The sequence below is a fragment of the Rhinolophus ferrumequinum genome, chromosome 3 (genome assembly GCF_004115265.2).
Source record: "Rhinolophus ferrumequinum isolate MPI-CBG mRhiFer1 chromosome 3, mRhiFer1_v1.p, whole genome shotgun sequence".
Taxonomy (NCBI): domain Eukaryota; kingdom Metazoa; phylum Chordata; class Mammalia; order Chiroptera; family Rhinolophidae; genus Rhinolophus; species Rhinolophus ferrumequinum.
In genome coordinates this window covers 90,424,124-90,440,672 of record NC_046286.1, presented here as the reverse complement: position 1 = coordinate 90,440,672, position 16,549 = coordinate 90,424,124, and the positions used below count along the sequence as shown (strand labels likewise).

General features: G+C 35.8%; 1 protein-coding gene across 6 annotated transcripts in view; it reads right to left on the bottom strand.

The window, feature by feature from the left end:
* Positions 1 to 16,549, bottom strand: part of GRM1 (glutamate metabotropic receptor 1) — a 344,263-nt gene that overhangs the window by 33,813 nt on the left and 293,901 nt on the right. For all 6 annotated transcript variants that reach the window (XM_033102931.1, XM_033102929.1, XM_033102930.1 and 3 more), the window contains exons 7-8: positions 15,366 to 15,492; positions 3,666 to 4,596 (exon numbers count right to left, since the gene is read on the bottom strand). In XM_033102931.1, the coding sequence (XP_032958822.1) occupies positions 3,666 to 4,596; positions 15,366 to 15,492 (1,058 nt within the window). The remainder of the gene's footprint in view (positions 1 to 3,665; positions 4,597 to 15,365; positions 15,493 to 16,549) is intronic.

Here is a 16,549-nt window from a genome sequence, read left to right as displayed (position 1 = left end):
TTCATAACTACATGCAAAGGTCATAGGAAGTATATAGTCACATTTCAGTTCCATGTGCCAAATAACCACATTGAGGTTATTTATCCTGAAAATAACTAGAAATGTTAGTTTGACATTTAGTCATTGATATAATAATTTTTAAAGCAAACATTATTTACATAATATTTTAATATTTCAGATACATGATATTAACTCATTTTGGCTTTAAAAGGAAGTGATAAATAAGTTGGATCGAAATGATTTACTTAATTATGAATGTCTATGGATTTCTATCTTTCTCCTATTGCCAACCAAGAGAATTTTACCAATATCTTTATATTAGGTTAAGCCTGCAAAATTTCCCATTCAAATACATTAAACTAACACCTAGAGAAATTAGAAATGTCAAGGCAAATCTACTATTCAGTTGATCTGCCAGGGTAGGATTATGCTCAATAGGATTTCTCACTCTCAGTAACTCAAGTAAGCCAAACAACCAATTGAATTAACCTCTGAAATTACATTTCAGAAAATATAAAGCACTTGCCCAAATCTTTGGTTGCATCTGATATGTGGCTATGAATAAAATTTTAAAAAAAGGAAGTAAACTGCAAAAACAGACCCACAACAGCACCCACCCATGTATCTCAGAAACAGCCTGTTATGAGAATATAGTTGGACTTGCAACTCCTCAGAATAATATTCAAACAGATACATCAGTTGGAAGCTGTTCACTACAGCATCCGTTCTGTGTTTATAGCTGTATATGCAGGCTGCCGAATACCCTCAGTGCACCATAAATGTAGGAATTACACTTCCAGAATGGAAATAAACTCATTGGGTGATGTGTTTGTTCTCTAGTTTTCGAGCCCCTTGCTTTGCTTGGCAAGACTCTGCTAGATTTTTGTTGCTGTGGAAAATATTAGATTGTTTGTGATTTTTTTTGTAACTTTGGAGGCAAACCAGGAAAACATAACAGAGCAATAAAAAAGGTAAAAACATAGGCACTGAGATTATCATTATATTTTAAAAGTACAGTCTCAGAGAAAATTACAAGAGAAGCAACAGTAGAATAAATGAGAAAAAAATGCGTAAATGTGTGATTGTTTTCCATAGAAGTTAAGCCTCAAATACCCTCTGAGGGTCAGCTCAGCTGTGTAGCACACCTGGAAGAAGCTCCAGATTGTACTAAGATAGCTGCATGTTATAAGTATTCATTAGAAGTATATTTCTTACTGTAATAATCTGATAGTGCTCGATCAGTGACTGCCACTAGCCAAGAAATTTACTGGTGAAACCAGCACTTCTTAGACAACCAGTCCAGTTAGAGCAAGCTGATTTTTCTCTCAAAAGCAAGATTACAAATGAAATGAATTTCTCAACTCATAATAGTGAACGGAGCATTGTCACCTTATAAGGAGGGCAGGTGTGGGTGTAAGAAAGTGAACGGATAGCCTGGCTGCTACAGCAAGGCTAAATTCAGTTAAAGTGACATCAGCGAGCTTCGTCTTCTCCCTGTGGCAAGCACCGTGTACTCTCCATTAGTCACTCCTCTCTTGGACAAGTTTCCATACTGTCTGTGCACTGAATCATTGGGAGAGCTTTCAGAAATGCGTATTCCTGGGCACCATCCAAAAATATTGGTCACATAGCTTCTCTCTTTTCATTAAATGGTTAGTACAGCTTTCATCAATGGCCCATGGTTAAAAATCAAATGAAAGTTTCTGAAGAGCCATCATAAAGGCAGACAAGTTAGAAACATGGAGCTGGGTAATAGTGGATGGTGGGATGGAACCCTCATAAAGCCATATGGGATGCGAAAAAGGATGTCTTTTAATTCCTACAAACATTCCAGTTTAAAGAGTGTTTTCATTTTGTTTCCTCTTGTTCTTTCCCTCTGAATGAAAATCGTTAGGCCATTTTACATCTGGACTCTGTGGCTATGTCTATTTTTTTTTTTCTCCCTCATTTCATGGCACTGGTTTGCTCACATGCTTGTTGATAACTCCCTGCTGGGAGGCTGCTACGGAGAGGATGCTGGTTAACATGAAGAGCCATAGAAGGCAAAAAAATGACTAAGCAACTTTTAGGATCGGCATTCTGTGAAGAACTTGAAATTGATAGTGAGAAGTAAATGTAAATTATTGGCTTGATTCCTAACGCTGAAAGAAATTAGCGATGTCTTTATTTAAACGAAAAACTTTATGGATTTCAGAAAAAATATTTTTCTGTAGACTCCCACGTCTGATCCTTAAACCAATTATATGATTTTTGTAAAAGATGCCCGTGGTGCTGCTTGGCAAGTAAAGATACCAAACCCAGAAATTTGAGGCATGTAGGTTTTTTTGACATATGTTAAGATGAAAAATGTTATGCCAGTTAAGACATAGGCAAAGAATGGCTAAGTGAAATTACACTTATGAGTCACACAAATTCACAGTGGCTTAGTTTCCTCACCTACAAAGTGATGGAAAATAACACCCATTCCCCTTATCTTGCTGACTTGCTCAGGTAGGTGAAATAGTTATAAAACAATGTATACACTATAATAATTACTATTAAAATTCTTCATTTTAAAGCATTATTTTAAAAAATAAAAATACTGTTAATGGGAAAAACTGCACAATTTTGGGATAATTCAACTACCTTTAGAATTTCAAACATCCATCTCCTTTTCAAAATTGTAAATGTTACATGAGATTTGTTTTCATGGGTCTCAGAAAAAAATGACGCATGCAAATTTCAGCATATGCTTCTTTGCAATATAGTCAGGAAGCAGATAGGAACATATTTATTACACAAAATACTCAGAAGAAGTACCAGAATAGAAATAATCTGGACTCTGAGGTTTACACTGACTCTTGAGTTTGGGGTTCATCAGCTTTATCTGGTTCTTATTTCTTTTGGTGCTTGACGGCTAGAAAACCATTCTAGTCATGATCTCACAGTAGAGATAGCTCAATTCTTGTGTAGCATTATGGAACATCTTTCTTACAATATATATTATAGTAAAGTTTAATAAATAAGAGGGATATGATATGACGGTTGCTTAAAGGAACTTATTTCAGGACTTCCTTAGTGCTCAGTTGCAGTTAAATTTTGCAAAATTTCCCCAGGTGTTTAATTCCCTTCCTCTCATCCCAGATGAATAGTGATGTGGCTCCAGAATGATAAAAATAAATCAAAAAGGATCTTCAACTGTGGTCTAAACTAGAAATTAGAACCAAAGAGTTTATACATCCCTGACCCGGAACCCAGAGATGTGTTGATGATCCATAGAGAGAGGATCTATGTGAAAGGAAAAACTAGCAGAACAGAAACTGCAAATTCTAGGTCAGCATAAGGATAGATCAGCTTAGCTGGTTGTTGCTTCCTGTTCCTTGCTCTTTCCAAGGAGTGAAAACAAGAAGACCTTGGGGACCACATTTCTACTCCAACAGAATGTGAGATTTAAACAGAGAGAGAGAGAGAAAGAGAGAGAGAGAGAGAGAGAGAGAGAGAGAGAGAGAGAGAGAGAGAGAGAGAGAGAGAGAGAGAGAGAGAGAGAGAGAGAGAGAGAAGATTAAGAAAGGAAATGAAAACATTGGGGAAATGGAAGAACATGACTTAGTCAAATAGGAAAAAAAAAGAAAAAGAAAAAGAAAGGAGAGAGCGAGAGTGAGAACAAACCGAGTTAGATAACTCACTTGGCATTCCCTGCCCCTGGTTTCTTTCTTCGGAAAATGTTGAGGAAAGTGTTGGAGCGGCAGGGCAGCTTGCCGTCGCCGACGTGCATGCGGACTACGTCAGAGGTGGTGAAGGCACTGCGGACGTTCCTCTCAGGCTTGGCAATAATGATGTACATCTTGGGAGTGAACATGCAGCCCAGGGCCACCGTCACACTGAGGCTCACTGCAAAGCAGGTAGTGATGATCTTGTAGTTGCTCCCAAAGTAAATGGGCACAAAAGCCAGCCAGATGATGCACGTGGTGTACATGGTGAAGGCGATATACTTGGCCTCATTGAAGTTGGCGGGCACGTTGCGGGTCTTGAAGGCATAGTAGGTACAGCTCATGATGAGGAGTCCATTGTAGCCCACAGGGGCCACCACACCCAGGTTGCTGGTATTGCAGATAAGGTAGACCTCCTTGATACTGGGGTAGGACAGAATGGGCATGGGGGGCTCCATGATGATCAGGGTTACCACCAGAGTCAGCTGCACACTAATCAGAATGGAGGCGATGATCACCTGCGCCCAGGCGCTCATGAACCTGGGCTTCCTGGTGCAGATCTTCTTCTTGCTGCCAGCGAGGATGCGTGCAATGCGATTGGTTTTGGTCACTAAAGCAGAGTAGCACATGGCCGAGGAGAGACCAACCAGAAGGCGCTGGAGGTAGCAGGATGTTGTGGTAGGTTTGGCAATGAGAGTGAAAGGGCACACGTAACCAAGAAATATGCCAGCTAGGATGATGTAGCAGAGCTCCCGACTGGAGGATTTGACCACTGGTGTGTCCCGGTACAGAACAAAGATGAGAGTGACAAACAAGGTAACAAGAATGCCCAAGCAGGAGAAGGCAATGGCTATGATGGATTCGATATTGCTCCACTCAAGATAGCGGACAGGAATGGGTTCACAGCCTGTGAGGAGAAAAACAGTTTTTAAGTGAATCCAAGATTGCTACTGATCAATAACAACAGTGCTTTCTTGTTACCGGAGACACAGCTATATTCACATCTTTCATGATTTATGTTATCTTAATGCTTCCCCAAAAATGCCTCACTGTTACACAAATAAAAATGCACCATTGTTTTCTTTGGACAATCACATTCCCAACCTAATCTCATCACAACCCTAATGGGATATTCTCCAGCCTGTAATCTTTTCTTCCAGCACCTCATAAATGGATCCCACTCTGTGGAACTTGGTTCTGCATTTTTGGAAACAGAAAGAAAAAGAAGGAAGCTAAACTATGTTTCCAGTGAAGGTTAAATGGTGAAAAATGTAATAGATGATAGTAAGAGATAAACTAATAAAATTTTATTTTTATGTAGCTATTGTCCAGAGGCAATAGTATAGTCTAGTATAGATAAATGTGTGTGTTTTTTTTTTTTTTTTGGGGGGGTGGCAGTTAGCAGAGTGTTTTACACATAAATTTCATTTGAATTATTTAGAAGAGTCCATCATCCCCTATTTACCACATATTACATTACTTACCTTAAGTCTCACCCCTTTCGTTATATATGATTTCTCTGTGGCATCTGAGCGCCTCTGAGTTATCAGATTCTAATAAACATACCAAGGGAGAATGAAACCTTCCCTTACCCACCTCTTGAAAAAAGAGACAGAGCTGTGTTCCTAAATGCCTGGCTTGTCTTTTCCCTTGAGATGGAGAATAAAGTCTGTTTTGTATTTCATACACAGAGAAAAATGTCTCAGGTTCTGGAAAGAACTCCTTCACAAAATTTTGTGTTTGGTTTATGCCACTATTTCCCAAGTTGAGAATAAAAATATTTCCATAAATTTAGGAAAAGACTCATTGTTCTGTAGTCATGGCAACAAGGCACACTACCAGAACCTATTTTAAACCTGTTCAGCCAATCAACAATAGCACATTTTGGGTGAACATGTATTTGCATGTCAACCAATCAGTGTCAGTACTTGCTTCTGATAATCACCCAATCAGAAACAGAGTTAAATTTAATAAATGAGTGCCAACTACTCACAAGCACAAACTAATCATAGTGGCCTCTCTTTCTCGTATGCCAAGGGTGTGTCTATGTCAAAGTCTCAACCTCTTTCTGGAAGAACTGCTTCCAGAAATTCTAATTCTAAATCTTCTCATTTCCTTGATAAAGTTTAGAAAGATGACAGATAGATAGATAGATATTTAGAACAACAATGACCATTATGAAGAACTTTTGATATGACACATAATCAATAAATTAAAATATTTAAGAGGGGTTATAGACAAATTAGGGGATAAAATACTAAATAGTCAATATTCAGCTCCCTAATTGGCATACTGAGATTGCTAAATAAAATTCAAATTCCAATGTAGTTTCTGTAAAAGCCTTGATAACTTTTTGAAAATTACTATCTTTGCACTTCTCTTTTTCTGTGTAACTTTACCTGATTTTTTTTTTAAATGAACTATTCTGTTCTCAGAGTTTTCATTAGAAAAGAAGACCACATTTTAAATTTGTAAAACACAAGTCAGATCTATGGAAGTTGAATTAAAACCTTGAGCCAAATTCAGAGCTATAATTAATGGTTTTCCTAAACTTCAGAGATTCAGGCAAAATATTTTCTGCAGAATTCAGGATTGTGATTAGATACTTATTGTTCCTCACCACAGATATGTACCAATTAATTCAATTAATTGTTAGCCTTATGGAAGAAAATGTTTCAAAGTAGCAGATTAGAAAAGATTTAAATAACCCAGTGGTATAAAATTTTAAAAAATAAAAATAGAAAATGCATTACATAAGGCCATTTTAGAAGCTTTTCTTTTAATAAAGATTCAAAATTATAAACTAAATAGAGATGAAAGACTTTAGGAAACCTTCAAATACTTCTGGGGTAGGTACAATAGCTGATATAAGAAGGACTGTATCCTCTCTTTCTGTAAATGTGCTCAACCCTGAATTACAGGAATCAAACCAGGAAAAGAAATGTTAAAATATAAAATTACTAGCTCAGAAAATATCTTATATGTGACTAGACATTTAGATAGACTTAAAAAGTAAATAAACTAGGAATTAATATAATTATGAATCTTTAAGTTAAACAACTAAAAGGGCCTCTATTCTCTTTGCAAGCCAATAGACAAGAAAACCCTATGGATATTGCAAACAGAAGTGTCATTTAAAGAACCAGTGTCCCACATTAAAGTTCAGTAGGACAACTACCTAAAATTTGTCCAATAACTTAACTCCATGGGAGACGCTGGCACAAGAACTCTCTCTTCTTCCTTTGAACTTCCAAGGAAAGCAGTACCTCTTTCTTATTGACATAGGGGCCTTTATGTCTACCAATAATCTCACTATTGATAGAACATCAGATACCTTGGCTTAATAAAATCACTCAAATAGTGAAAATCTTTAACAAGTTTATGTACCAATCTATAACTGGTACTTTGAGATTATTATCAGAAGGATATATTATTCTGTGTGACATAAAACCTAAAAATTTAATAGATAGGATATACTTCCAAATAAGATGCACTAAAGTTCTTACCCATGATCAAATTATCGCTGCCCTAGTCATGAAAATACTTACACTATGTATAATTTAAGAAATTATCCAAGAAACAGCTTTTATCTCAGAATCCCTATGGACAAAAGACTCCGCAGAAATGGAAGATGGATTAGAACAAAGCACATAAGCATACAGATTATCGTAGGTACCTAGCTTATCATAAATCTTTCTTTTTTGTATCAATATGAAAATGCTACACCAGGATCGAGATATGTTAACTCAACTGCATAGCACATATCAAAGAACCATTGCTCATTGAGGTAGGAGCTTCTAAGATGGTCCCCAATGACCCCAACTCCTCATATTCATGTCCTTGTGTAATACCTTCCCCCTGAGTAAGAGCAAGGCCTATGACTTATTTATTTTATATAGAATACAGCAAAATTGATGGGGTATCATCCCTATTATTAGGTTACACAGATAATGATTTTCATTTTGATAGCAGATTCTCTTGCTGGTTCTGATGAAGCAACCTGCCATGTTGCAAGGAACTGAGTGAAGTTTCCATCCAATAACCAGCAAAAACCTGAAGCCCTCAGTCTAACAATCTTTGAGGATTACATCCTCCCAATAACCACATAAGTGAGTGTGGAAGTGTACCCTTCCACAGTCAAGCCTTTAGTTCAGATTCCATCGCTAGCCGACACCTTGATTTCAGGATTGTGAGAGATCATGAAGCAGAGGACCTAGTTAAACTATGCCAATATTCCTGACCCACAGAGATGGTGAAATAATAAATGTGTGTTGTTGTAAGGTAAGTTTTGGAGTACTTTGTTACACAGTAATATTAATAGAAAACCAATTCACATATTAAAGCCAACCTCTTAATTCAATAGCCAAAGCCTAGCATGCTTGCCTAAGGACAATTGCAGACATAAACTAAATTAGTCAAAATATGTTTAGGTTTTGTGCAAGGTCTTTAAGTCTAATGTTACCGTATATAATAAATCCCTATTATTAACAAAAATATCAGATATTTTCTACTAATTAATTAGCTAATTATGAATTGTTGCTACTTCTCCTTCCCATATTACTGTCTACTGATGTAATACTCATAATACTGCAGCTCTACAAATCTTAATTAATAAAAGAGAATCTCAGCATTGTGTTTATGTCACTCAAGAAGTGTCCCTACCAGAATAGAATATTGAACAATCCTGTACTAAATCTTAGCTTAATATTGTTTTACTGTGGTTTTTATACTAAAAATGAAAAGGGAAACTGCTAGGTTTAATATATGGTAAGTAGTCTAGTAAGTATTACAAAATGCAATACTTTACCACAATCTAAATTTTTCTAATAACTGAATTGTTGCCTTCTCTGTGGCATATTAAATTGTTAAAAGAAACTAACAGATATATAAACTAATAACTGGTATGCTTTCAGAATAATTCACTTATTTAACGTAATATAAAAATAATTTTTTTTAAAAGTCTTCAGGTACTTTATGAAAATTAAAAAAAATGATGTTAGTTTTTTGATATATTGATGCTGTGTAAAATAATTGTTACCATAATGGTTGAGATCTGCAGTAGAAAAGGTAATATGAAATCTATAGATACTATAAAAGCACCTTAAAATATAATAGAAATATTGATGATCATGCCGAACAGATGGCTCTGACTAGAAGTCCTCATATAAGGGTCTTATATAAAACAACAATAAATCCTTTATAAATAATAACAAATCAGAGAAGTTTAAGCATTCAATTATAGATACACAAAATCTGGCCAGGAAAGAAATTCCTAAAAGAAATGCTAGAATGATTGCATTATAAAATCTACGAAGACGATGTCTGACAAAACTAGAGTGGCTATCTGGTAATACTGGATAAAATCTCCAATGGACCCTGGATAAATCCTGACAGAAAAATGAAATAATTCATTCCATTATGGACAAACTGGCCACAAAATTTAAAAACTAATGGAAAAATATTTCTAGGATAGCAGATGTGGCCAGTTCATGCTTCATTTGTAATTAAATAAATCTGAAAAAATTGTAAAGGTGGGGCATTGACTGGTACAATTGCAAAAGTAACTCTAAATGGATCGTGTACAGTTATATCCTTTCATGGTTTATGAATATGTACTAGTTTAAATACTGTGTTTATTTTCTGGCTGGATTGAAACATTCGCCTGTTGAAAAGCCATAATACTTACAATGGCTAAAACATAATTAGATTTTGTGGTCTTAGCTAGCACATTTCAACGTACCAATCTAATGTTATGGGAACATTTTTATTGGAATGTCTGTTCATGAATGTAAATTATTCAAGGCTGTCTTCATCCCCAACTCTCTGGACAAATGAAAAGGAACCTTAATATCACTGGAGGTTAAACCCCTTAGTGATTTGACACTGAGCTTCTGCTGACACCCTCCAGAAACTGAAGGTCATGGAAACTGAATGTTAACTCAAGAACCTCGGAGCAAGTTAGTAACTACACAATGGTTTTCTGCACAAGCTCATCTTAAGAAGGTCATCTTAAGTGTGTATCTTACTCTTCTGTACTCTTGCCTATTCATACTTTTCTTCCTCACTCATTTGAAGCTGCACAAATCTGAGTTTGTCTTTAATGTTCTCCTTAAAACCAGCTATAAGTACTTGGGTCAGCCTAGGTTTTATAAAGACAATCATGACTCTAACTCAATATTCAGTGATATCAAGCTATTGTTAGTTATGTTATACTAACTTTTCCAATAGTGATATTTTTTAATGTACAAAGATTTCACGAGCTCAGGTATTTGACAGGATACAGAAGACTCATAGAACATACTTGTGTAATGTTTTTATTTAAAGGCAAAAGTCATAGTATAGTAAGAGAAAGAAAATGAAGGTAAGCACCAAGGGACCAAGAGATATCCAGGTGCGAGCTCTCTAGGATCCTTATTCCCACAGGGCATACTTCATTTGTGAATTGTGCTACCAAAATCTGCACATTGAACATTGGCTTTAAGATAGCTCAAGGCAGAAGTTCCTAGTGAAGTATTTTTATGACAGTCAAGTCGTATAGCTAAGTCAACCTGTCTAAATAAATATGCCAGATGAAATCCATCAGTAGACAAACTGACTTTGGCTGTCACTGGTGGGATTTATGCATATTATAATTCCTGGCCCCATAAGGTAACCAAAAATCAAAGACGGATACTCAGACGGATACTCAGACACCTCCATAAATAATCATAGAGTCACCCAAGTCCAGCTGTAAATTAAACTTATCCTACAACAGTGTACCAGACACAAAGAAAAACATCGGTATGCTAGAAGGGGATTAAAGTATTCTCGTGTTGTAAGAGTAGCAGTTTGTCACAACACCCAGAAACAATATACCTACAATTCCACTATGATCACTTTCTCTTATGCACATCTAGATTCTTTTCCCCTCTGTGGAAACCAGACATTCCAATGCCAATCCAGGACCACACAAAATACCATCCCGGGGGGTTGGAACTGAACATTTACATTTTTAATAAGCTTCTTAAAAGTATTTCTTCTTTTTGTCTTCTCCTCCACTTCTTCCTCTCTCTTTCTCTCTCGGTCTCTCTCTCTGTCTGTCTCTCTCTGTCTCTCTCTTTCTTCTAATTGTTTTTAGACATCCTACATTTAAGAGGCACTAGCTTAGATATCTTAAGGGAATTAGCTATAATATCCATATTGTCCATATATGTATTGTAATGTATAATATAATGTACTGGTTGTTCTGTTTTGAGGTTTAAAGAGTTGTCCAACCCCAGGTGTACCTGGGTATTCCAAGGAGTGGAGTTTACCTTCACATGTGATGAAGAGTGTCCCAGGCCTACCTGACCCCTAGCATCCAAAAGGAAAAGAAATTATGGGAGTTGTGCGTACTATACCTAAAGCCCAGAGAACTAAAGAACCTAACAGTGTGCATAGTCAGTGTTGTCCCAGAGAATCCAGAGCCATCACACAAGTCAGTTTCCTTCCAGCAGATTACAACTTACTGAGCAAAATCTAAGAGAAGTGGTAATAACTGATCTGAGGACCAGGGATTATTCCTAATTTTTAAACCAAATGTTGGTTCACCTGTAAGATCCAAATGCATTGGAGGAAGCTAAAATTTAATATTGGACTTCTTTCCAATTAGGTAAAGACAAATTTAACATGAATCAAGAAATAAAGGCCACCATTTTCTACCCAAAGTGTCTTGGGCATTTACTAACATTTACAATAATATTTTAGGATTACATAAGGCTTCATCAAAATGCTTTCTTTAATGTTATAACATTAGTATGAATTACCTACAAGGTGAAATTCTACTTGTCATTCAATATTCAACTCAAATGTCCCTTCCGCAGCAAAGGATTTTCTCTTCCCTGGGAAATATAATTGCTTTTTTTCCTTTGTGTTCACATGATACTGTGCACATATTCTTATTGTAGGACTTAGATCATAATTGACTACTTAAATGTCTAGTTTCATATGTAGCTCACCCCCCAGGATATAAACCTTGCTTCCTTCACCTATATGTCCCCAGTTTCTCAAAAAAAAAAAAAAAAAAAAATTCCTGCACAAAGCAGATGGTAGTGTATAATATAAAATTAAATAAATGAGGAGATAGTATAAGAGGTCACAGCAATTGTTCGATGAAAAAAATAGCTAAAATTAGTTAATTTCTATAACTTAGTATTTTCTATTTTTTAAATAACACTTAGTGTAGTCTGGCCTTCTGAGGAATCCTCTTATACTATTTGACTTTTTAAAAAAAATAAGTAGCATTGGATTACATATAATTGACCTATGAATTGTTAAACTACTGTCTGGTTTATTTCATGGCAGAAGTGATCCCTGCTTGTGTATCGTCAGAAATAAAGTGTGAAATTTAAATGCTGAATTAAAATGTGCATTTTCACAAGAAGAAAACATGAGAAACTTATTAACAGCTTCAGAAATAACTTCTTCTAAGAAATATACCAATTTTTCTTCCTAGCTGAAAATAACATATGTTAATAAAAATAAAAACTCACTTATAAACATGTTTTTAATATTCATTAATATTAGTCTTTGGAGCATATATGGAAATTAGCTATCTCATACAATTATTTTAAACATTTTAACAAATTCTACCTTCAGGAAAAAAAAAAAAAAAAACATCATCTCCCAAGAAACAAATTCTCATTTTAAATAAACTCAGGGGAAAAAAAAAATCCATCTATAAAAATAAAATACTTAAAGGCAATGCATTTGCTCTGAGTATTTCTACTGATTTTTGGTATTCTCTGCCTGTGGGTTTTCTTTTGTAACAACTACTGCTACCATGGCAACAACCCACAATACATTGCCATGCATGGCACCCTTGCTCTGAGCCTGACATGGGACCCAAGGAAATGGCAAAAAAATCTTATTTTCCATTCCCGCCTAAGACTGAAAGGGATGCAGAAGCAATAGCTGTCATTAATGCTAAGTATGCATTAGTATGAAAGATGTGTATTACGAAAGATCCTAAACATAAGATTTGCAAAATAATCTGGATGTATGACCTAAAAGTAGCCACTCAGCTGTTGTTATTAGATAAAGGCAGTCTGGGCTGCTGCTTGGCTCAACCTATTTGAATGTTGAAGTGACTTTTACCCATATGATGGATGCTAGTAGATTAAATCTTTAGAAGGATTACTGCATGAATATTCATCTATAGCATAGTCAAGGAGGATCTTTTCATACTTTATTAAGTCAGAGAGCCCTAATCAATAGTGGTGATCCTTTGGTAGTGGGTAGACAATAGACCCACAATGGAAAATCTCTAGGGAATAAAACATGTCTTTGAGTTCCATTATTAGATCATACTAGATCTTCAAAGAAGTGTTTTTTTTTGTATTTTAATGTTTTATAATAGGATAGACGTTCTCTTTCCTGTATGAGATAAGCCCCTATTAAAATAAAAATGGAGTAGTAGGAAAAGTTTGGGGAAGCCCAAAAAAATGCAGACAAGAGAAAAACTGTTTTACCTCAAAGCTAAGACTTCTGACTTCTAAGGTCAACCTGAGAGAGGGGCTGCTTTTTCTTCTAGAAAGAGCCTCGGAGCCTCCTACAGAGGAGGAGCCTCTTCCTGTCAGCAGTGGTGTCAGTCAGATAGCAGGGAAGACTGACTACTAAGTCAACTCCAGTTCTCAAGCACAATGGAGATCTAAGGGGGCTTCTTATGCAAGATAAAAGGGCCCAGCAGGAAGCACACCCTATGAAGGCAGATAAAGATGTGAAGAGAGACACAGAATGAGATGGAGAGGAAGGGGTGTGTCCAAAACAGGTTGGAAAAGCTTTTCCAAGCTAGTGCTTTTCCATGCACCAAAGTGATTAAGTGGCATAGTGAGAGCGCATTAGATCCAGGGACAAAAAGCCCTGGATGATCATAATGGATTCTCTATTAACCAACTGCATTGACGTAGATGAACTTCTTTGAATCCCGTCTTCTTTCTAATTCTCTCAGGAAAGCAAACATTTATTCGGGAGCTATTATGTTCAAGGTAGCAGGCTATGAGCTAAGGAGTAACATTTCTTGAAGGATGAGACAGGAACGAAGTGCCTCAGAACCAATGCATGAGAATCTCTGCAGGCGAGTAACTCCTAGGTAATTTTTAGGCACATTAAATTTGAAAACCAGTGTTTAGCTAGAGAATAAAAAGATGAGTGAGATACAGTTTGTATCATCAAAAATATTCTTTAAGAATATTATTTTTTTTAAAAAGCCCTTTGTACTAGGTGATTTTTAAAAGCTTGCCGGTACTCATTTTAGTTTAATTTGTTTTTTCTAACAGGATTTTATAAGGTATTCTCAATAAGTATCATTTTAATTATGTGACCTGGTTCTACTAACCCAGCCATTTTTTATGCGCTTTGATGATCAGAAATAACACCCTTTCTAATGGTTTTCAACAATCCCCAGGGACACATTGGATCAGGAGTCAGTGAACTGGGGTCTGCTTCTAACTGGTTGCATGACCTTGGACATACAAGTACACCTCCCTAGGCCTCAGCTTCCTCTTTCTCAAACACGAGATTACATTACTCACATGACAAACTTCCCATGGCTTTACTACTCTTAAAATTTGGAGAAAGTATTAGTGAAATACCTGTCCTATGTGAGCTCATACCAGCAGCTATGGAAAACAAAATTCATGTATCTGGACATTACTCTTAGGAAACAAACTAATATAACCCATCCATATGAGTCCCATTAATTTTACCAGTAAATCAAATCATCTCTCGCATTCATTTATTCCTCTCCATTTTTGCTGCAGATGCCCTCGTCCACACCCTTTGGAATGACTCACTTGGACGAAGGCAATAGCTTCCTAACTTCTCTCCGTGTTCAGGCTAGTAGTGTCACTACCCTCCTCCCTACCTTTACTGCCTCAGAAAGATGCTACGGGGGCATCTTTCTGAGACACAGATATCATGATGTTATTCACCATTGTAAATCTTCCAGTGGTTTTCCAGTGCTTAAAGCCAAGGTCAAAACACTTAGGGAAAGGCCATGCAGGGCCTCTTTCCCATCCCTATCAGGGAGCTCATCCAGTCTCATGTCTGAGCACTTCTCTGCTAAGCCCTTCTGTCTCCCAACTAACCCTCTCTCCTTGTTGCATGGTTTTTCCCAAATGTATTATGTGCTCTCACATTTCCCATGTTCTATTTTCTGTCTGGAATTCCTTTCATCTCCTGTCTACCTAATAAACTTTACAACGCTATTATATTAAAGCTATTTTATATGTTTTACATGTTTTCCTTCCCAATAGGTTTTAAGCAAAATAAAATTGGGACTGTTGTTTTATTTACCTTTGTACCTTTAAAGCCTGTAATACTGTCTCACAATAGATATTCAAGAAATATGTGCAAATATAAGTTCTGGTGACGAGAAGTATCTTCAAGTAAAATTAGAAAACAAAAACAGAAAACAGAAAACAACTCGTATACTAGAACACCCTTTTAATACATTTTTACTTAGATTTAAATGAACTTTCCTTTCACTATAGACGATGGAAAAATTTTAAGAGGTTTGTGTGTCCTCTTTGACACAAGCACTAGAAAGTGCACTCTGCAAATGAACACTGAAAAAGACATTGTTTAACATCTTAAACAATGGGCACATTGGAAAGGCGAATAGTCAGGGACAAGGTTGACGAGTGCAGAAGTTCTTACCTGTGAGATCTGCATTCGGCCACCACCCCAAGTCACAAGCTTTGCAGGTGAACTCATCTTGCATGTATTCATTCTCTTTACAGGCAGTGCAAATCCAGCAGCAGCTCACCTCTCCCTTCCGTATAACCTGTAACATAGAGATATTTCATATGCTTTAAAGATGGTTTCTCCTGTAAGTCTTCTATTTCAGATGTAGATTTGCTTTCATACTATGATAAAAAACAAGTAACTTTTCAAAAAAAATCCTATATACCGAAGAACCTCAGTACATGGATTGAAATTATCTGATTATCTTAGAGTTCAGATGTGAGTTTCAATTCATTCTGTGCTGGATTTTGAGGCTTTTCAATAATAATTTCTTTGATAAAGGGAATTAACTATATTATCTTTTGCAGAGTTAAAAATGGAACAGTTGAATTTCATCCTTATTTATAGAGATGTTGCCAGAAAAATATATACACATTTTAAGAAATGAAAAAACTTTATTAAAATTATGCTGATGGTAATCACTTTGAGCACTCTTGTAATTGCAGAAGTCAAACATGACTTGTATTCATCTTTTGTTATCAGTATTTATTGAGTATTACAATTTTAATATAGTTTTTGCTTTTCTTAAAATGTGTATACTTTTTTGGCACCCTCCATATTAATATCTATTAATTATTTTTAGAAAAGTAACAATACATTTTTATTCTCTGAAAAAGCAACTACTGTTTAAACACCAAAGTTTCTGTGTAATAAAACGTTATTTATTCAACAAAACTGAGGAATTATGGATTTTTTTGTTATAATTATGAAAGTCTGAGAAACTTTGTATACATAAAAACAGAATGATGGCAAAGAAAGTATAACCCTATTATTGGCCTTATTTCTTACTCTAATGAATTGAAAAGATCACATAAACTGTTGGAAGAAAAATTACTAGTCCAAAATTACTAAAGAATTGCTTATCTCAACAGTTTAAACTTTCTCCCATTTTCAGTTTGTTTGGTAAGCACTTTTCCACTTACACAATACAAAAATAAACATCAAAACACACTACATTTAAAGTGACTTTCTTGTAAACAGCACATAATTAGATATTGCTTTTCATCTCCTGGCTGACAATTTCTGCCTTCTATTGATGTGTTTAGTACATTTACATTTATTATAATCATTAGTGTGGTTGGATATGAGTCAATCAT